The sequence below is a fragment of the Temnothorax curvispinosus genome, unplaced genomic scaffold (genome assembly GCF_003070985.1).
Source record: "Temnothorax curvispinosus isolate PA1 unplaced genomic scaffold, ASM307098v1 QBEX01016327.1, whole genome shotgun sequence".
NCBI classification, from domain to species: domain Eukaryota; kingdom Metazoa; phylum Arthropoda; class Insecta; order Hymenoptera; family Formicidae; genus Temnothorax; species Temnothorax curvispinosus.
In genome coordinates this window covers 104,903-128,379 of record NW_020226107.1, presented here as the reverse complement: position 1 = coordinate 128,379, position 23,477 = coordinate 104,903, and the positions used below count along the sequence as shown (strand labels likewise).

Genomic DNA, 23,477 nt, shown 5'->3' with positions numbered 1-23,477 from the left:
AACGTGCCGTCATGGAGCACAAAGTGCGCACACCAGGGACGACTCGCCTCGCCGTCGACGAGACGCTACCGCGATAACGCGGCAAGCCGGTCGACGGTATCGACTGTGATCCGTCATCGTCGTCGTCCCGTCGGAAATCCGCCTCGGGATAAACCCGCGAATCGTCGCTCGTTACGACCGACAGAACAACCGGAGCAACCGGAGTATATCGTCCGATCGCCGAGAGTCGCGCGCGACAGGCCGCTCGCCGCTCCGTAGGACCGTCTATGTGAAGCGACACGCTCCGCGGTGCGTCGCGCGTCGCAGGTCCGCGCTGGTCGCTGCGTGTTCGTCCGGCGACGGAGCCGAGCGGAGTACCGTGCGGGACAAAGAGAAACGAGAGAGGGGCAGAGGAACCGGGAGGGAGAGAGAGAGAAAGAGAGGAGAGACGTTTTTCCGACCGGCACGCGCGCAGGGCGGGCTCGAAACGTCGAAACTCGGAAACTCGCGCGAGGACGCAGAAATCCGCAAGAGAGAGACTCACTTCGGCGCCGAGCGCGTCGCGTCGCGTCGCGTCCCGTCGCGTGTCGATCGCGCCGCGAGGTCCGCCGCGAAGCCGCGAACGGGAGTTCGAGTGACAGAGGGAGAGAGTAGAAGAGAGAGAGAAAGATAGAAGAGGTTTGGGAAGGGGGACGCCCCCCTCGCGCGCGCGCGCGCGAACACCTGTGCGTGCCGCGGCGCGGCGGGACGGTACGCGAACAACGCGCGTGCGGACAGTCGCGTCCCGACCAGTCCCGACATCGCGCTGCCCGGTCGCGTATGCACCCGCGTCGTAGACAGGAGGAGCCGCCGGAGCCGGAGCGCCATGGAGGAGTCCGCGCCGGGAGCAGCGACGGCGACGTACGCGTCGTCACCGTAAAGATCCGTCCGCGGCGTGCGATCACTCCCCGCTTCCCCGCCCCGTCCCGAACCGTCGGGGCATTAACACGGGGGACCGTCGCGCGTTTCGCCCGCCGGGAGTGAGTGTGTGTGCGCGCCTCTGGTGCCGGATATCAACCCCGCGGTGCTGCTGCTGCTGGTGGTGGTGGTGGTGGTGTCGTCGTCGTGGTGTCAGTGGTGCGGTCATCGTCGCGGTCTCTCCCGCGAGACCGACGCGACGTCGCGCGCTCGAGGGGGTTAGAAAACAAAAAGAGAAAGAAAAGAATAGACATGGTGGCGTGAGAGCGCGACGGACGGAAAGGGCGACGGATCGAGCGAGACGGACGGAGGTGAGGAAGGGAGCCAAGCGGTGTTGTGTGTGCGTGCGTGTGTGTGTGTGCGACGAGAGAGCGAGAGGAAGCGACGGCGGCGGCGACGATCGGCCAGGCCAGTCAGTGCGCCACAGCCAGAAGCGACGAATTCGACCGGCGCTCCCTTTGTCTGCGCTTCAGCAGAGAGAGAGAGAGGGAGAGAGAGAGAGAGAGAGCGAGAGTGCGCGCGCGATAGGGAGCGAGTGAGTGAAAGAGAAAGAGAGAGATTCACAGCGGGGATTGTCTCGTGGCCGAGCGGACCGGATTGATGCCGACGGGCCGACGACGACGACGACGACGCTCGAGACGCGGCCTCCTCGTCCGCCCGCATCGACGTTCATGCGCGCCGTCGACACGCCGCCGTCCGGCACGGTGAGGCCGACGAGGCTGCACGTCCCGGTCGCGTCGAGCCGCGACATCTCTAATCGACCGACGACGACGCGCACGGTGTTATGTCGCCGCCGACGGTGGCCCGCGTGACTCGTCGGAGCCGGTGACGAAAAGCGCGCGCGTTTCCCCAACGGAAGGAGAGACGGAAGACGGAAAACTTGGGCTAAGGATGTGAGAGGTACAGGGGAGAATCCGGCAGAAGAGAAGGATCCTATCGGAGACAGCGATCTATACCCGACCACATTCGGATATTCGTTACGATAAAAAAAAGAACCAAAATAACACAAACAAGAGGAGAAGAAAAAGGATTGTGTTCCCTGCGTGCGAGACTATCACCGGCTTTCGCGTCGCGAGTGCGAGGAAGTGTGTTTTCGTGCGAGATTTCCGCGACGGCGGGGCGTCTGTGTTTACGTAGGTAGTCGTGAGGAAAAGTCCGAAGGCAGAGGGAGTTATCCTCCGGAGGATACGATATCGCGCGGGATACGTGTTCGCTGTCACTCCAAGAAAGAGCGCGAGAAGAAGAAAGAGAGCGCGAGGCTTGTATAACCATCGGGAGGCGGGAATCGTCTCGCCGCGAGGCGGAATCGATCGACAGCGACGGCGAGGATCGGCCGGCGAGTCGCGAGACCGGGTGAGCGCCGTCCGCCGGGGGTATTTTCGGGCACCGACGAGCGAAAGAATGGAACAGCGGCAGCGGCAACGGCAACAGCAGCGACGGCGGTGGCGGCGACGCGGCGACAGCGACCGCGGCCTCGACGGCGGAGTCGTCAAACTCGCGGCGGCCCGGTGCCAATAACCTCCGCGTTCGAGCACAGCCAACTCGCGGACAGTCGGGAGACTGGGCAGCCCCGCTTCCACGCGCGGCGATGATGCGTTCGCCCTCGTCGCGCGCGACAGGTCGTAAAATTAGAAGACGTTCGAGGCGTGCGTGCGAGCGACGACGTCGCGAGATCGCCTTCCGCGGCGCCGGTGGTTTGCGACGGTGGTACTCGACGGGCGGGAGCCTCGCCGGAGGGTCGACGACGGGCGTTACGAGAGTGCGGTTCCACAGTTCCTCCGCTGAGCGCGAGTGCCTGGGATTCGCGAGTTCGCGCGCGGGCCGACCGAGGAGGAGGAGGAGGAGGAGGAGAGGTCAACCCCGACGTCCGGAGAACCAGCGTGGTACCCCGTGATTTGTGACTCGCGTCGCCGAGTGCGCGCGCGAGTGCAACCCCTTCTAGTCCGCTGCATTTACGGAGGGCCGTCCCCCGGGGTTTTACCCCCTCCCGGGAATATAATTAGTGGAATTAATCGCGTCCAAACACGGTTCGAAGCGACGAACGCAACATTGTTTCCTGAAAGCAGCAGCGGAGTCGCGCGTTCCCGTCCCAAGAAGGACTCCGGACGGCAACTTCGTTCGCTTCAACTTCTTCAGCACGAGACTGAGAGAGAGAGACTGAGCGGTTCCTTCGTTAGTCGATTTAATTCTCCGCGTCACGCGGTCATCCTGGATATCCTCGTCTCACAGTCGTCGTCGTCATCTCAACGGAGCGGCATGTCTCCCGTAACGTCCTTGCTGTTCTTGGACGCGTCCGGCGAAAGCGCGAGGATCACGCGCGTGTCGGAAAACGCGGGGAGACGCTGATATCGCGCTCGATGACTAACCTCGACGAGGAGACACAGATAGAACGGACTAGCGAAATAAATGGTCACCAATGACTAGCTTGGCCCTATCGGCGGCGGCAAGCAGGATCGAGATGCCCCTCTCCAAAACGAATCCGTTCGTGCAGGCGGGCACGATCTCGACGCAGCCGTACATCTCGAGCAGCGAGAGCAGCAACCACCTGCCGCCGATCATCAAGGGTACCGGGCTGACCGGCCTGAAGCAGACCGGCGGCGGTGATGGTGGTGGCGGCGGCGGAGGTGGAGGCGGAGGTGGCGGCGACGACGAGTCGGTGCCTTACGTGGGCTACCAGAGACTACCGTGGAAAGGCTTCGTCGTGAGTAACTGGCAGGTGAGCCACAATTCCAGCCACAACTCGCACTCGCAACCCAACAGTCAGTCGAGCAGCCCAGTGGTGAGAAACGGCCGTTCCGACGGCAACTCCAACAGCGGTGCTGGCCGCGGAGGCGGCGGAGGCGGCGGAAACGGCGGCGGCGGTGGCGGAAGCGAGAGCGGAGGTGGTGGTGGCGGTGGCGGCGGAAACGGCGGCGGCAGTGGTGGTGTCGGCAGCAACAGCATCGTCAGCGTCAAGCCAAAGACGGCGACCATCACGCCGGAGATGGTGATGAAGCTTTACATGAACAAGCTTACGCCGTACGAGCACCACGAGATCTTCAACTATCAGCAGATCTACTTCATCGGCGCGAACGCGAAGAAACGGCCGGGCGTCATCGGCCGGCCGAACAACAACGAGTACGACAACGAACAGGGCTCGTACATTCACGTGCCGCACGACCACGTGGCGTATCGGTACGAGGTGCTGCGCGTCATCGGCAAGGGCTCGTTCGGCCAGGTGGTCAAGGCCTACGATCACAAGACGCACGAGCACGTGGCGCTCAAGATGGTGCGGAACGAGAAGCGCTTCCACCGTCAGGCGCACGAGGAGATACGTATACTGCGCAAGCTGCGCGAGCAGGACAAAGACAACACCATGAACATCATCCACATGTTCGACTCGTTCACCTTCCGCTGCCACATGTGCATCACCTTCGAGCTGCTCAGCATCAACCTGTACGAGCTCATCAAGAAGAACAACTTCAAGGGCTTCAGCTTGCAGCTCGTGCGCAAGTTCTCGCATTCGCTCCTGCTCTGCCTGGACGCGCTCTACAAGAACAAGATCATACACTGCGACATGAAGCCGGAGAACGTGTTGCTCAAGCAGCAGGGCCGCAGCGGAATCAAGGTAAACAATCCACGCGAATAATGATATAACGATAGAAATAGTAATTGCGCGGTCGTGATATTTTTTCGACAAATTATTTAGTTATTCTTCCAACTGTACGGAGTATTAAATTAAGAAGACAACATTTTTGGAGAGGAGGGAGCGATTTTGGTAATACAAGTGAATCACTTACTTTTTGCCCAAGTCCATATGGTTGTTTACACGATTCATTTTTTCTTCTAATATTCTCTAGCATTCTCATATTCTTCTTGTCATTTTGCAAATAAGAGTATTAAGATAGTCGAAAAGTGATTATTTTTATATATTTTATATCCGAGTGAATATTTTACATTTTATATCCCGATTATATTACAAAATATAAAATATCACGAAAAGTATTCACTTTTGTCTTTATCTTAATATTTTGTACACAGTATGACAAGAGGAATTGATTTATGCAAAAAGAGATATGCAGAAAAATTAACTGTTTTATCGAAACCGTTTTTATCACTGTCGTGATTAATTATTTCACTTATGTATTAAACATATTTACTCCTTTTAATGAATACCATACGCCCCCAAAGTTAAAAAAACAATCTTTTTATAAAATACTTGATATGAAAACAATTTTGCAAATAAGATTTATAGCCTATAAAGGTAAATAAGCGTGTACGTATCGTGCAATCAAAAGGCCGATAAATTATTGTCGTGTCCCAGAAACCGATATTGCGGGATTAAACCGCGATATTTCGCTGCTGCAAAATGTAAAGCGCGTGGAATTCGCGGAAATACAGATAGTCAAACAAGACAATGGAATCGCGATTACTATAAAACCGTATGCATTAAATTGCGATTGAGGACTGTACCGCGGTATAGTCCTTTAATCCTTTAAGACATTCTTTCTCCGAAACCAGAGAAAATTTATTTTGAAATTGACAGAATCGGATTTAGATTCCGTTTCTTTCCAAGTCTTTAAAGAAATAAATTAAACGTCGCTGATACACTGAACTGTTGAGTTGTGCAAATCTTACTTTTATAACTACTTAGTTTGACGCAAGTTTCTTTCGCGCAACGAAGACGCAGCGGTTGGAAGTGAAGGACTCCGCACGACTCTTATTATGAGAAAAACGTTTTCGGCCAATTTACTTGAATTTGTGATATGTTGTAAATCTCGTGTCTTTGATGAAAAGTCTCAAATTTCATCAACTTTCTATGATTAATTTCTAAATTATAGACATTTGAAAATCTTCACAAGAACCGTTCGTTTGTCTCGAGGTTTGTTTGTCTATACAAGTTTGCCTGCAACTTGTGTGCCTGCCCACATATGTGCACCCATGAACAACGATTCGTCCGAAAGATACGCATCAGCTGTTCTATCTAGTAAATTCATATATACCTATGGACAACGATTCGTCCCATACCAGATTAGTGAAGCAAGTTCGAAAGATGTACTCACCCTGTTCCATCTTCATACATGTATGCGTCATGTATGTATACACGGTGTGTATATAATTCAGAAATTAATTATAGAAAGTTGATGAAAAATTTGAGACCTTTTATATCTCTCAGAGACACAAGAACTATAACATATCACAAATTCAAGCAAATTAACCGAAAATGTTTCCCTCATAAAAATCGTGCGGGGTTCTTTTGCAGCTTATAAAGACATATGTTATACTTGATACATTCTTTGATATTTCCGATAATATTTGCGAAACAAGAACGCGAATCGCTTTCGACGGCATCTCGAGAAACCACTTATTATTTCTCGTAACGCGATCCTTTATTGACATTCCTTTATATGCTTTGCATGCGGAAGGCTTTACTACCCCACGGCGGAACGACAGATATGCCAGTGTACACCGACGATATGCACCGATGTCATGATATGAATATGACGTTCCAGGGAAATGCGAACTAACGAAATTTATATCGTTTTATTTATACCCTGCCTTTTTGCCCGCTCTATTTTGCTCTTTTTTTTTATTACCCCGTCAAAAATATACGTTTGACTATATTATACAGATAATTTTTTTATACACCTTTTTTCTGCGCTTTCACTCTACGAGCGCCTTTACTTTCGTGAGACTGGGTTTTCAATTAATGCTAATCGATATCCCGCTTCGCCCACGAAACATTTTCCATGTACACAACAGCCGCGACCTTTAGCCCCGTTCCCAAACGGGGATCCGATATCGGTGAAATCGCGCAGAAGGCTGTCGGAGAGGTTGCCTTTTCCCCTCGCAAATAATACGACGACATGCCGCTCTTCGAAAAAAAAAAATCGGACGAGTTCCTCGAGTTCACGGCTAACCGACAAACCGAGAGAACGCAAAGCAGGGAAAATTGTGTTTAGTCGTTGTGCAGGTACAGCCGCGAGACAGACATAAACTCCGTTAATCCGACATTCAATTTATCAAGGTGAAAATATGTTTGCTAAGGTTGAATTCCTTAAATCCCAGTTCTATCTAATATTTATTTCTATCAATGCAGATTAACTTTAATCTCCGTTTAACTTGCCTTTTATCTTTTTTTAAGTTCTAAGAATTGGAAAAAGATAACAAAGTAAGTTAACCCAAGATAAAGTTAATCTACATTGGTGGAAACATAAGAGCTTAAGTCGTAATAATATTCAATTTTTAGAATATTTTAAATTCAGTTTGGTCCTTGGACCCAAATTATGCCAAGACTGTGATATAATATCATTTTAGAACTTTTTTATCATAATGACATACACGGACCAATTGTGCAAATAACACTATGTTCACAATATCTGGACTTTGTCATACCCCGTTTTAGTAACACCGCGTTAAATGACTAGTCGGTTCCTAATGTTGCGCGCAATTTCGTGCATGGCGGTACTCGGTTTGTCGGAGCAATTCGCGAAACAAGACGATGGTCACAGAAAAGAACCATTCCCGCGGCACAGCTACTGCGTCTCAGAGATACTGCGGACTGGTGCGATGCACTTAACGCTGTATTGTTTACGATGATAGAAATGGGGATGTGTGCGTGAGCGGTGGTAGAAATTCTCCGGTACCAACAATTCCCAAACGGTGGCCTTCTACGAGTCCGCGGGGGAATCTGATGTATATTCGTGCTGGAAATTCTGGTCCAATGGTATCCTCTGCTTCCATTTATGCTTTTAACGGTAATTGGTAGAATGCATGGTTCTCAAGATATATCGCGTTCTTCCTGCCGTCGTTATGATTCATATTTACGTATGAATTAATAGCTTGACAATTCTGTGCGAAGGCTGAATATTTGGTATCGTTTAGATATGTAGAACGATTTCAACGCTCACGCATTGAATCAAAAACATTTCAAGAAAACCGTTATAGTTTTCTTTTCGTAAATTCTTATCCTTATTATTTTATCATGTCCAAGCTTCTTGTTGCAAGATTACGCCAATAGATAGTTTGCTCGTGTATTTACGCTGATTATACCTGACTATTTTCAGTATCACTCCCGTATCGTAATTCCGTCTTGGATAATACCACCGGTATCCAGGGTATACGTAGGTATTCCAAGTCCTTGCTCGCGGTCCCCTACTTCCTCGTCCCGGCAATGAACGTGCAAGAACGCGCGCGTACAAGTGGGAATCGCATTATCTCCGCCAACTATAGCATTCGCACGCAAGTCCGTACAAACTTTCCGAGTAAGGCCTGCCTGCCGGGTCGTGACCTTGCGAGGCCGCACGGTGGTTTACTTTGACGCCGACCCGCCGGCGCGGTCGCTCCTCGCGCCAGGCCGTAAAGCTGAAAGGCTAAGTGCTGGAAATGGGCAAAAATTAGATTTGCTTGCCCCCTCTAAGTAGCCGTAACCGATGGGCGGCAAGTTCCGATGGCCTTCCGACACTCGGAGTCTGAGGCCGACCGGACCGGTGGGGCACGTGATTCTCTTTCCGTATTGCTGCTGATTGTTCTCACAGTCTTCGACAAAGCGATGACACAGCGTTTCCGCGCCTCCGTTTCGATCCAGCGATCACGCGACCGGGACTCGAGAAATCTATATAGATGATAAATTTAAAAACGGATCGGTTTTCCCGAAATAGTGCGTCTTCACGAATTTGTTCTTTATTTGTTTTACCCGCGAGACTGGCAGCATATCCCGTTACGAGCGTAAGAGACGTCATCCCTAATAATTGATTATTATAGAATCTACATAAAATATTAAGGAAACCTCGATACAATTTCGGAGCGAATTTACAAGATGTTAACGGACCTCTTCCGCCGGTCGATTTCCGATTTCGCGATCGAATGCTATCTAATGCCGTTATCTAATGACGCATTAACGCACAAACATATAAGCGCGTCCAGAGAAAAAAAATTGCGACAGGAAGTATTACTGAAGAAATTTCCGTGAGAGTTATAGGATTGAATGCGGGGCAATGAGTCGTGCGAACGCAATGAATCGGAATCGAATCCGAACGGAGGCGATGCCAGGTTTCTTTCCCCGAGTTTCACGCTTGCACGATTAATACCGCTTCGAATTCGCTTCGAATGCGCCTCGAGTTCGCCGAGACTTCGACGCGCCCCGAAGGCGAAGGCGCGATTTTAACGCGATTAGATTCCGATTCTGCGACGTTACTGCAGAAGCAACAGCCAATTGCTATTCGTATAGCAGGATTTCCGGAAGTAATCGCGCGACCGATTATGAATATTCAAGATCGGCCTGCGTTTCATCATCCATGCTTCTCCAATTCGATTCCGTGACTCTCGCCGAGTTCTTCTCGTGTCGTTTCATCATTATCCGTAATTGATGTTGCGTAAGAAGATATCGGTTTCGGGGTCACGCACGATATCATCGATTTTACTGCACTTACGTTATATCACGATCGTGCCACTTCGCTCTTTTCTATTACGCAAAGTGGGTCACAATTTGGTGATAAAATATTAAAATGTCATAAAATGTCCTATTCTTTTTATGAAATATCGTTTCACATTCAGTGTTGTGTCCTAAATTGTCATAATTTGTATTATAATATTACGAGCGGTAATAATTTATATTAAATTAAGCTTATTAATTAGTTATATCTTGAATTTGTAATGAAATAATATCATAATTTACGGATGTGCTTGAACGTTAATCATTCATATAATAAAAGTGTTAGCATTACGCGTTAATAATACGCTAATATCACGCGCGCTTACTTCGCGGGGGCAGGGGAGGGTCGCTATATATTTTTAATTATAATACAAACCCGGTGTTTAAAGAGAAGAAGAGAAAGATAATATTTATGTTTATTAAAATATTATTTATCGCGTAGACATGAGAGAGTACCACGGATCAACTAACGGTATATGTAAATACAAGGTACGAGTTTTAATATTATACGTATTGCGCTGTGTTTAAAGCAAACGCGCAAGTTCGCAGGATGTCGGGTATCTATTAATTATGAAACACACTTGCTTATAAATCTGCACACGTACGTATACGCGAAGCTGCGAATTCCACTTTGATGAGAATTAATGGATATATCATGCCTGTGAATTACTTTTCTTCATTGTCGCGCGTTTCCTATTGCTTGGATTGCAATGAATGTATTTAATATCCTCTCTCACAAGTATCCTTTCCTCTCTTTCCTCTTTTCTTACTTATTTTATTATCGACTTTGATTAATTAGTATAATTGAGATACACGATATATCACTTCCGTAAAACAAATATCTATCATTTGGAGCAAGATATACGCGATCGGTCGTTATCGTTTATTAATTTAAGTTTGATAACTTGGAAAGAAACGTAAAGTTATAATGAAAATTGAAGGAAAAATATAGATAGATGTAGAAAATTGATTAATATAAAAAAATCACAGCTTTTTTATCTTTTAAAACGATTTTTTAGGATGTACTGTTTGGAAAATATGAGAATATGATTATAATAATATGATCATATAATAACGCGGTTACGCGAGGCTTTTAGAAATTTAAATCACACTGGATGAAATTGGAAATAAAATGGTACCGCATTATTTGTACACATATTCCCATTTTATTAACGTTTCACATTACGAGAATAAATCGTGAAATTTCATGATTCTTTCGCACACATGCGGGAGTGTCTCGTGTTAAATACGAATTTTTGGTTTCCGCGTCGAATGATGTGTTAACTCGATAACTGTGATTTTCAACTCCGTATTTTAACCACGGCGATATCGTAATGTATGATGTTCGCGGTATGATCAGCACGGAATGGAAAGCACGCTCGAAATTTGATAGGTGTGGAATTCCATATCAGAGAGAGATATATATACGGGGGAGAATATATTTACTATCGATCGGTGCAGTTTTGGATGTAAATTAAGTGTTACGAGACATGCCTGTCGTGAGATTGGATTTGCATATACCGCGGCGAAACAAGTCGCCGCGGAATAAATGCGAAATTGAAGGGAATTGAATTATTCGATATATTTTATCTCTCTTTCCCCTCCGGATACGGTTATTTTCCCAAATTAAAATTAAAAAAAGAAGTGACTCGAACAAACAGGTTAATTGTTTATCGACGTATTTTATTACGCCAATTAGGGAACGAAATTGGCAATTATCGGAATACACGTAGGATGCTAAATATTGCTTCGTGAATTCTGCACGCGGATGTAAATTAAACGGTAAAAACACATTTACGCACACGCGGGGTAGCGTTGACGAGGCGTTAAAATAACTTTGGTCGAAAGCAATTCTGGTTTGCGAAGGAGCGATTTGAACTAGAGTTGACGGGAGAGGAGAGACAAAACTTGCCGCGGCGCGAAATGTATTCCGGAACTTTGAAGGAATTCAACGGCGACGTAGAAATTTACATCTCCGGCGACCCCACGCGAGTTCCTCGCATTAATATCCCGCGGAACAGGCAATTTACAAACAAACCTTACAAAAGCGCCGGTGGAGATTCTCTCGGTATCCAGATTCCCGAAGGCCCGAAGGTATAATCGTAACTGGAGCAACCCGCGCCGCCGTTCGCCTTTCTTTTCTTTCTTCCGTTATCTTCATTGCCGCCGCGGTCTCATTTCACACGCGGTCTTATCGATAATTGTTCGCCGTTAAACAAGGTCCTCCGTGGAGCAAAGCCGAGCAGAGCGAACGAAAGAGAGAGGAGGAGGAGGAGGAGGGTGACGACGTGCTCGTTCGTCGCTCGCTATCGCGGGAGGAAAACTCGAGTCGGTCGACTTTTCGGGGGCGACGTATGTACCTCGACGACGCTTAACGACAGTTGAAATTTTCCTTCCAACCGTCCACGTCGGCTTCGTTCCGATTTCGATAACGACCGAAGGAAAGGTGCTCGTTCTTTCGTCGAACGGGTAGCTCTTCCGGCGCGACGTCCGCCGTTGCGCTCTTCCTGGCGTCTTGTCGATCGATAGGGAGGACGTACGACGTACGACGACGTGTATCCCCGCCCGCGTAATCACGCGGACGGATCTGATCTGGGACAGCTTCGACTGACTGCTCACTCCCGCGTTGACAGAAATAAACGTTCGACGACGCCCGTTTACCACCGCCGTTTTCCGCCGCTGCTCGATCTCGCGCGATTTCTCTATAGTTTTCGCCAGCGATTTTCGCGCGTCGCCGAAATGTTTCATATATATGTATGTACGAAAAGCGGCAACAGCCAAGTATCGTCGATCTATCCTTGCACGCTTGATTTTCATCTAGAAGCCCAATTTCTGCGTCTCGCGTTGGACGTCAGCCAAAAATCACTTCGCGCGCCCGGTACATCTGGAAGCTATCGCGAGAAATGTAGCATAGATATCGGGTCGAATATGCTGAACACGCCGCCTCTAATTCGTGCTCTATCTATCTCTCGTCGCAACAAGTGCCGCGAACATGCGGTTGTCCGAAGGAGTGCCCGATTTAAAATTTTCCCTTCCCCTGCTTTGCAATTAAAGGTTTCATTCCAACAGATTCACAACGTGATTTATCCCCTGTATCCGTGTACGCTATAATTTCAGACAATTATTAAATAAATGTATTAACAAGCGCAACTCGGAAATTTTCTCTCCTTGTCTGACATCGATTGTGAGTCTACCGAGCGATTTATTTCCCGCCCGTTCTGCATAACTATATCGGGAGACTATCGGGATGAGATTCTCGCCGTGAGGTTCTCGCGGCCGATTAATAATCGCGACGCGATTTTCGATAAGCGATCGCGATGAATTCAAGCGCGGCCGCGAATATCCATTACTCGTCGTTAGCGGATCGGTATCGCGCGACGGGCGAATACGTTGCGCGCGTCCGAGAATTGACAGACGCTATATCACGCGAGAGGAGATCCCACGGGATAGAGAAAAAGAGGCACTACCACTCTGTGCTCCGTGAATCGCGCGTGGGCGCGGGCGAAGTGGATCGATCGCGCGAGGAAATGCCGAAGACCGCGTGCTCCATTTATCTATCCGCACTGAACAAACGGCGAAGTTTTAACGCGAACGCCTGGACGAACTTGTTTGCCGATGAAAATCACGTCAGCGCGCGACAGAAACTTCCGCTGGTAACTTCGAACGTCATTTGCGCCCGCGGGGCAAAACGACTCCCCGACCTTTTTTTCCTCCCCCCCCCCTGTCTTTTCTCGTAAATTATGCCGCGAACGTCAATTTGCGAAAGTGTACCTATTAAAGTTAATCGCGCGACGCGTAATGTGATGGGAATGAAAAAAATACGCGACACGGACGAATCGCGAACACGACGGTTAATCCGTCAGAGAGGTTTCGAACTACCGGTTATCAAATTATCCACCGGATTCTCGAGCCGCGCGCTATTATCAAAAGCAAAATCATTAAGAGCGCCGGGAATCTCTATCGGTTCTCTATCTCTATCCGGGAGTAATTAATTCGTAACGTATTAGGTTAACCCACTCTCGCAGGCCCGAGGGCTCTGTGAATTCGATACCTATTCTCGTTTACACGCGCGGATGTCGTAATATATCGGTATTAGCGTGTACACGTGGGCACGCGATCGTATCGACGAGCCCTCAGCCGACGTCGCGTTTAATAGATCGAGATCAATTAATTTCCCAAGCGCAACGATTCAATTCCGATTTCTCACGTGCCCGGGGAACTTCGGAGAGCTCGCGTTATTTCGTGGGAACGCGCGCGGATGAAGATGGATCGAGGATTGTACCGGCGAGAAGGTAACTTCGCGGTAGCGTGGTAAACAATCCGAGAACTATCTCCGCCGCAATTCCCGTTCGACATTCTTGAACGGGAGATAGAGAAATATTTGCCGCTAATCTCGTTAAATGAAACAATTTCTCTGATTAATGCGTCCCGATGCCGCGCCGCCGCGGCGCGGAATTCGAGCGATTAACTCGGCATAGACGCCGGAGGCGGGGTTCATCGAAACTTTTCTGATTGACATGCACGCGGCGAAAAAAGGTGATGTTAAATGAATGGAGATTAATGAATGGAAATTTCCTCAATGGAAGTTCTCTCCCACTTATAAAAGCGAAGTTTCGCCGTGCACCAGTTGATTTCGTATCAAGATAACCATCGGGAGAGCCCGCGGAGAGATGCTGCGCACGTTGATAGTGATGAGCTCTAATGGATTACTTTCTAAGACGTTAATCCTCGGAAGTCGCGATGCATCTGTGAGACTCGCGACAGATATTCTCCGCGATAAACTTCACGGTGGAATGCGATATTAAGACTTAAGAGGTACTCTTATACATTTTATGTTATAGATATTTCAACGAGATACGCGACGGTATATGTACGGAGCGTTTTAATTGCCTGATAAATATATGCGCATCGCGTCCTACAGTTATGTAGCACGACAAACGGAAGTTTTCTTAACTAATTTGCGACTGCGTTTGCGCGATATATTAACAGAAAGTAATACGGACGAACGTAAACAGACGATTGTGGACGAATGCAAACTTTACGCGATGTCTCTAATTTGTGGCTCTATATATATATATATATATATATAGTGAGTTGTGAACAACCTACTTAATCAGATTAAATAAAACTTGATATACGTGTAATATTCAATAGCATCGCATAAAATTACAAGAACTGGAATTGACTGGGGGGAAAAAAAACTGAGTTTAATTAAATGTCTCGTAAGAATGCAATCAACCGTGTACCCAATAATTCGTGTTTTCGCGCTATATAATAATTCTGATAATAATAAGAGTGCCTTGACGACGATGGCGAGACTTTCGAGACGCTAACGATCTTATTGGCTACCACTTCCGATAAATCAGGTCATTAATTGGGTCACGATAACGCGTCTAGCGATCGGTACAATTTATCTAGCGAAGGCGCGGCGTCGTCTTCGAAATAGCAGCGCGGCTAAAAATAGCTCAGGATGCATCTTTCGTTATTGTCTAAAATCAACGCGGCCACAATATTTATGTTCAACATCCCACCATCAAGGTTGCAAGTTCTAAAGAAAGACGTTCTCCGAAAAAATCTGCCTCGGCGATACAACGCCGTCGACTCGGCCCGACACAACTTTGTTTAACAGCGTCCTCGTCGTCGTCGTCGTCGTCTCGAGCACGCCGATGCGTCTCTTCCCAGTGTTGCGGTTTTTTTTCCGACATCCTGAACATGTGTCACGACGTGCTTGTCTGCTGTGGCGCGTGCATGTGCTTCAACGTGATGGAACGATTAAGCATTTCGAAGCGAGAGAGTGGACCAAATTCGTAATTTGTAAGATCCACTTTAAACACGAAGTTGTGCGTAAAGCGGATCTGATAAATTATGGGATACATGGGTACGGCTCGGTGTTTAAAGTAGACCGTGCAAAATTGTGTGAGCTTGAGCCACTTTCCGTCTTGCAATGAGACAGCAAAATGAGAGTGTTGACGAGAAAGAATTATTATTTTGAGTTAAATGTCACATATATGCTAGTATCGGACATTTCGTTATATTTTAAATCATCAATGTTAATATTATATCGCAAATATGACGATTATAAGAAGAATGAAGAAGATTGTACTTCGTTTTCGTCGTCAACTGAAAACGAAGTACAATTTATTTCGTATTTCTGGTTTGTAAGGTCGGATTAACGGTTCTCATTTGTTTGGGGAATAAAGGCAACGGCAGGTTTTAAGGGGAGAGATCCTCTGTACGAGATTTCTTCTTGTGAAAAACCCTCCACGATCGGGACCGTCTTGACTCGGGACTCTCCAACACACTCCATCTACCAAATTGTACGTCTTTACTTCACGCTCCAAATATAAATCCGCGCATCCCTCCCTCCACGTGGATCTATTCCTGGATTTGTCTCTACGACAATCTCTCCCTCCTTTCGATAAACAAGGGTGGACTGGTCGCGATGTTTCTTGGCTGTTGCTTTTCTTGCGGTCGGTCTCGAAATTTTTCTTTATAGCGATTTCGGCTACCTCTATTGACACTTCGCGCGAGCCTTGTGAAAAGTAAAGGAACAGGGGAAGGGGTCCTTGGATAAACTCGCAGAAGTGGTGCTTCAAAAGAAGGAGAATTGATCGCAGAGAAGAGTGTTACGTATGTTATTTCATCCTCTTCAAGGAGCGGATAGTGATTGATTCGTACAATCAAAGTTATTTGTAAAATTGATATTAAGAGAGGACCATCTTATCCGTATTTTTCTCATCGTTGATTTTTCACAAGGCTAAAAATCACGAGAATTATATTTGAAGAAATTTACAAAATCGAAATTATATAAAATTAGCTATATATTATTAATCCTACAGCCACACTAATTATATTATACTTCAATTTAAAGTTATTGTACTTAATGCAGAAAATTGCGATCTTATATGAATAAGATCACGTCTGTGAAGTTGGGGCACCCCTTTTTCAAAATTCGAAAAAATTTATTAGAGTTCCGGATGCCCCAGCAATAGTTCTAGAGTTCTCTATAGGTTTTAGAAAGAGATCTCAGTATTCGTGCAATGAATTTGTATTAAATTCGAAGGAGACTATTTTACTGTTCTACCTTCCATCTACATCTTGAGACAAATGCAATCATTAGTAACTTCTTGAGAATAATGGTACGATTGCAAGTATAAAAGTGCCTTTTTGCTGCTTTTAAGTAACGCAGGGTAACATCGGCGATACGCGTTCCATTATCTACATTAGAAAACATAAAACGCGTAAGCTCAACTCGTGTGAGTTCACTTAGCGTTTTAAGGATTCAAAAGGAGTGGGCGTGCTCGGTTTAAATGTAACCGATGAGGCACGGTCAAACGCATTTTGAGAGTACCTCAGGCGCAGTTGGAGCTCGGTCGTAAAAATAGGGGACGGATAGGTCTCTCTCTCTCTCTGTCTCTCTCACATACTCTCTTTCTGTCTCTCATTCTCTCTGCGTTCACTATTAATAGGCGAAGTGCGTCGGTGCCGATAGCGCGTCTTTAATCCACGCTCGTCTAGTTTATCGGAAATTTACTGGCTGTGTGTGTGTGTGATGCAGCCTTGAGTGCGAGACTAATTCGATTTTCGCTACACCGTCTTGAATAATAAATTCCAACCGCTCCGAAGAGATCGGCCATTGCCGGATTTCTTTACGGTCGACGTAAAACGTTTGCGGCGACGAGTTTGCTAAAACGAGCCAATAAAAAAAAAAAATAACGGGTTTTCGAGATCACAAGACGATTTTTCACCGACGTCTCTGTTCGGTGATTTATAAGATATTTCCGAGGCGATTCGTTTTATTGCGTAAACGCAATTTGTAAAAATTTATCATCTTTGTCATGATTTCTTCCTGTTTACACAATAAATTCTGACAGGTGGAAGCAAATGTATCGATTTACATGCATGTATCTTAACAATCCGATAAAAATCGCAATATTTTATATAATTTGATACATTGCTAAGACAGCGTGATTAATACCGTCTTGTTTACTCTTCATGTTGCAAGTGATATTTGCCACACACAATCCGCATATTTACCATCATACATCTCTCGTGTGGTCGCAATTGATTCACGTCTCGTTAACAAACAGTTGTCGTAATAAAAATGTAACGTTTATTTGCTGATGTTATCGTAGATGTATCCGGCCTGGCATTAACACGCAATAGAGCAACGGTGCCGCATTAAAAATAATAAGCACATCCTGGTTGATTTGCGGCGGCCGGCTCCGTCCGGTACCTATTCTCTATGATACATTTCGTTTGTTACCGGATCTGGCGAAGGTGCGTGGGTCAACGAACTCCGGTCAGTCAAAAATAACGAGGAAGACGACGCACGGCCGCACACCGGTGTTACACCGGTCCGTGATGCCATCAATCTCTTTCGTATTTTTTTTTGTTTAACAAAAACGTCTCCTATCGCGAAGGTATTTGATCGGGAATGTCCGTTATACAATATACAATGATTGATTGATTAAATTAAATAATTATATATTGATGTAATTAACGAATATAATAATTGAAAAATATTATCGATATTGCATGTAAATACATATATTTCATTTTAATTACAAATATATTATACGATCTTTTGCGTTGATTTTAGAAATAGTGTCATAAGTCTACACACGTATATTATTCTTTCGTATTCGTGTTAAAATTTATTTCTGCTTGCGTAGGTCTATCTGTTTTTTTCGAAATCAGTCGATTAGGGTTTCTCTGTATATTCTTTAAGATCACTTAATGTAATAGGAACTCGAAATAATTTATCCCATGACCATTTATCAAACGCGTTCCGTGCTAGTGGCGAAGTGTGCGGAAGCAACCTCGATATTTATCCGCGTCGTTAATGGGAAAATACGCGAAAGCGTGAACGTAAAATTATGAGCGCCGCCGTTATTTCGTTGTACGACCTGTGCAGTCGGAAATTTATGGAGCTCGTTTTCCTCATTATAACGATACGCCTGTCAAAGCTAATAATTTTGAAACTAAGCCCTCTCTCCTTGCCTCCTCTGCGTCTCTTTCACGTGCAGAAACAGGAGCCTGTGTTCGGTAGGTACGACAAAACGAGAGCCGCTCATTTCTGATCGTGAGATTCGTGAGTCAAGATCGACGGGTCAGCGGGCATATCGATATCCATTCTCTTTCTGTTTCTATCTCTCTCTCTCTCTGTCCTTCTCTCTTGATATCGCTGAATGAACAAGTCATCGCATTGTCTCGCGCGCTTAATTGAGCCGCTGCATCCATTTGAAACGTTATAGCCGCACGAGCGACTCTGTTGCAGCACTTCCGCGCGACATAAAGCGGCCGCACGTGGCTTACAGTCACGTAAATGCGCCGCATGTGGTTCTTGTGTTTTACACTCGTTTTTACAGTTACCTTTCCATGCGGTGGCGAGTAACGCAAATGGACGTTCGCGCACCGACGAAATTTCGGCCAGCTACAATGCGAGCGTCAGCGCGACGTATAAATTATTTCTTCTCATTAAATTTGTACCCTTTAATACATCATATTTCGATTCTTATCAAACTCCGTCTCGTACAGAAACGAGCTTTAATTTGTTGTGTAGATCACAAACACTTTAGACTAGACTTTCCAACCTTTTTTGTCGAGAAAACCATATATTAAAATTTTTGTAATGACCGAGAAACTCCGAATAAATGTTATGCCGCATTGTCTCCTCACTCTCTTTATCTATCCTACACTTCCTTTATTTTTCTTTCTAAAATTGACTCTCTCTTGCTTCACTTCCGCACCTAAGTCTCTTGCAATCATTTTGCTATCTTTATTCTTCTTTCTCCCTTTCAAGATATTGTGAAATCCCTTTTGTTATTTACTCCTTGTAGTAATTATTATATCTTGATTCTTCTTTCTCTTTTTTCCATATTTCTCCTATTATCTTTTGTATCATCTCTTTTATACTCCTTCCACATTTAAATGTATAAATTTTTATTATTTTAATTTTTTAGCCTTTCTTTTAAATCTCAAGTTAATATTTTCAGAAATATTAATTCCGGAATTGATAAAACGCGATATATAAATACATGTTGAAACTGATACGACAAAGCATCGATACTTTGCTGCTTCGACGTAGCGATCTCACGACGGCGAGACTGACCGTCTCCGCGAACTCTCCCGCTCGTATATTTCGCTGCACTCTGACGTTCAAATATTTAAGCAGTGAAATTTATGGGGAATCGCGCACATAATGTAATTCGAGCCTCCTCTCTACGTCGGGAACATCGACCGTACAAAAGCGCGGTCTCGGGAGCTTTTAGAAGCGGCGGCTATATATCCTCCATTTTTCTTATCCATGTCGCGTCGCGTCGCGTCGCGCCGCATCTCGTCTCGTCTCGTCTCGTCTCGTCTCGTCTCGTCGGCGTCGCTTTAAATTCGCTGCGCGGTTGCGTCACCTTCAAAACGGTCAATGAAACGGACTTTCCGAACCCTTTTTTATCGTCGGCCACGAACTCGCGACTCCGAATTGATCACTGAATGAACCGAGCCTCCTCCCATTGTTGCGCGCGCTCCAGGTCGAGCGTGCCGCCGAGAGATAACGCATCGCTAACTTCGCTTCGGGAAATGAGACTGGGAACTTTCAGGATCGACTAATGTGACCGCGCGTGAAAGACCCCGAGGGAGAGAGAGAGAGAGAAAAAAAATTATCCTCCCACACAGAAATCTTGCTTGAGAGATCCAAGTTATTATCTTAATTAAAACGAAGCAATTCCCCGGAATTATTTTCTTTAATTAATATTTCACCGCGTGCGGCCTCTGTTTACGGCTTTACTCCCGTTCGTGGCAAATTAGAACTTAAGGTCAGGCCGCGCGTTGAGCGCTAAATAAATACCGAGAATGCGCGCCTCGATCCTCGAGTGCTACACGAAAGGAAAGAAGAGAGGAAACGCGCTTGTGCAAGCATCAACCGTAAGAGTTTTCTCTCAGCCAATCTACCCGTCTATCCATCTATCTATCTATCTATCTGCTTATTACGCCCGTCTTGGCTTATTTATGGTTGATGTTTACAAGCATTTCTTTCTCTTTTTCCTTCCACGCGCTACACGCGCCTTCGAATCCTTTTTTCACGAAGCGCGGCGCAAAGAGGTATACCGCGTCGGTGCGATCGTATTAGACTCGAAGTCGCGATGGAGATCCACGAGGGAAAGAAAGAGAGAGAGAGAGAGAGAGAGAGAGAGAGAGAGAGAGAGAGAGAGACCTACACTTCCGCGACACGACCGGTGGACCGGTTCTTCCCCCCTGGAAACGAATTGAGCACTCGTCCTTTTGCATGCAGTCCTTTTTCTGCGCGCCTGTCTATGCGCATACCACGAGGAGACTCGCGGGAGCTTGATTCGCGGGAACGTCGCATCGCCGAGTTGCGAAATTTCATTTGGCGTCGAGCTATCCCGATGCGTCCAACTTCCTCCATCTACTTACCTGTCTATCCATCTGTTTATTAAGCGCGTCTTGTCACTCGCCTATTTATTGCCGCCTGTCTTACTTAATCAAGATATAATAAAATAAAAACACAGAGATAATTGCTGACATCAGCTATTTCAAATCTTCTTTACATCGCGCGTCAGTAATTATGTTTAATAGCATAATTATTATTCACTTATTAGCCTGAATAGTATCAGTTTTATTATCGATATAAGTTTCATTATCAAGCATTTTCTTTTTCAATTTCTTTCCTGCCGAGGCATCGCATGTTGCGCGCTCAGGAATTTTCATTCATTCCTTTTCCATCGCCTTTTCGATGCCTTTCTTCCTCATAACGGAAAGCTCGGACGCCGCCCTATAACACATGCTGTTGTACTGCCAGAGGTGCACAACGCACGGCGCGCACAATCCTTTTAGTGTGACCCTCCACTACGCTCCGCTGCCAATATCGACTTATTTGAAACATGATAACTCCAACGGCCGTATAACTGTACACCACTTTTATATACACATCGACGACAGAGGCAGCGGAGGGAAAAATAGAATATGACCTTTTAAAAAAAAGTTACATTTTTATGGAACTGATGCTCTCATTAAAAGTCGCTAATATTATACCTACCAATATTTCACGTATATACCTAGCAAAACATTCTGACGAATATGGAAGCATTAACACAGGATCGGTTTTATACGAAAAGCTTCATTATCTCAGAATACTAAAACAATCTGTTAATTAGTCCCGTTTTGTATTTCACGCCCTGTTATACTTTTCGCTAACAAATGAAGCTTTAATTACTCTTCGGCTATAATAATTACGGTTAACCCGCTTTCAGCCGAAGCACGGTGTACAAATGTGTTACAATATGATCTGAACTGCACACCGCTGAATTTACGCAGCGAAGTCACGCAGTTGCTCACTTCCCGGCCGTATTGAGGGTTCGGGGTTCTCGTCGGTTGAACGGAAGGTGCGCGCGAGAGGTAGGTGCTTTCTCGCGTCCGATCGGCGCGGCGCGGCGCGGGCGCGCGGCGGCCCTCACCATGATGCAGGAGCCAGCCGATCGTATGTCAAGTGCAGCGTCGCGTGACCGTTGGAAATAGGAAGGCTGAGTTACGGCCGGGGCGCAATTGAAAATTAATTGGGCCCCCGGTTTCCCGACCTTTTCGACGAAGTACCGCCCGAGAGACTCGGCTCGCGACTAGATGCAGCGACGAGGACATATTATGCGGTTAACTACATAATGTAGCGCATTTGATACGCCCTCGACACGTGGTGCGCGCGGCTTCCCGAAGCGTACTTGACGGTCTATTTCACGTTGCGCGTACGTTTATACACATGCCATTATATCGTTCATTTGCTGCAACAATAACATAACTCTAAAACAAGTTTTCTAGAAAATAAATATTTGAATATTTTGAATCATTAAAATTTCGCATTATTTGGAAATGCGACTTTGTTGTAATAACTGATTGTAGAGGAATAAAAACATCTAGCTATATATTAACTTTTCATTCAGTACATCTCACCATTTTTTTGTAAACAACTCAAAAACTAATTATGTCATTGCTGTTGCAAATGAGCGATACGTGATGTACAAGGGATGGTACGAAATTAATGCCTCCTAATTTTTATTTTTTTCGAAGTCAAAGGGCAGTGATTGAATTTCTTGTCGTGGAAGAGAAATGAATTCTATTGAAATCTCCATTTGTGTTTTAGAAATGTTTACGACGACAACTGCTCGTGTGACACACTCACGTAACTGATCGCAACGCCAATTAACATTATGCAATTAGAGACTTCAAGTAATATAACTCAATAAAACGCCAAACTTTCTATGGCGCCAGATTCGAAAGAAAAAAATGAGGAGGCATTACTATCGTTCCGTCCCTCATACGTCACTGAGAGAAAAAAAAGAAAACTAAATTTAATATGCACAAAAAATATGCGCATCTCAAATACATTCTTTAATTCTGTTTGACACATTGCGAAGAGTTGAAAGTTAATGGGACTCTTTCATTTTTTTCATTTGCCAGTCCGTACATATTCCGTTCCAGAAAAATAAAAAAAGTCGTGGCTCCTGGATTAAACCTAGTCAGTCGGTTGCTAAAAGTAAATCGAGTGAATTCAACGGGGAGTAAATAAATGTAGATCCTTAGATTAAATCGAGCGGTTTAATCGCGAAACAGAGAACGACGCGACGGCGGCGACGTATTATACTTTACAATTCGGAATAACTGTTTCTTGTTTTATGCGATGTTTTTTTTACCGGCCTCGCCAGCAGTTACGCGAACCTGTATACGGGAATCGTTGAAGAAAAAACGGAATGGTACTCCTGTGTAAAAAAAATTAACAATTTCTCGCGAGTAATAAACTCTAGAACATCTCCAACAATAATAACATCTCGATGCCTTATTAGATCTAAACATCTCGGCTATCACTGTAACCGAGAAACGCGTTTTTTCGTCAACGACGCGTCCGGGATCATTTCTTGATAAATAATATGCCGCGTGTGTGTGGTCGAGCCGAGGAGGAAAAAAGGAGGAAAAATGAAAAAAAAGTCTCGCGCGAGCTCGGAACGGAAATCCGCGCGTTCCATGATATCCGGTCGGTTGGTGTCGAGGGTTGCCGGCGTCCGTGGCACCGTTGTATGCCGTTAAATGTTGCATGATATTTCAATTTTACGCGTCGCGCGAA

At 46.0% G+C, this 23,477-nt stretch overlaps 1 protein-coding gene across 1 annotated transcript in view; it reads left to right on the top strand.

Moving 5' to 3' along the window:
- Nucleotides 1-756: 756 nt before the first annotated feature.
- Nucleotides 757-23,477, top strand: part of LOC112466545 (dual specificity tyrosine-phosphorylation-regulated kinase mbk-2-like) — a 38,294-nt gene continuing 15,573 nt past the window's right edge. The window contains exon 1 of the mRNA XM_025034684.1: nt 757-4,543. Coding sequence (XP_024890452.1) covers nt 3,353-4,543 — 1,191 coding nt within the window. The 5' untranslated portion in view covers nt 757-3,352. The remainder of the gene's footprint in view (nt 4,544-23,477) is intronic.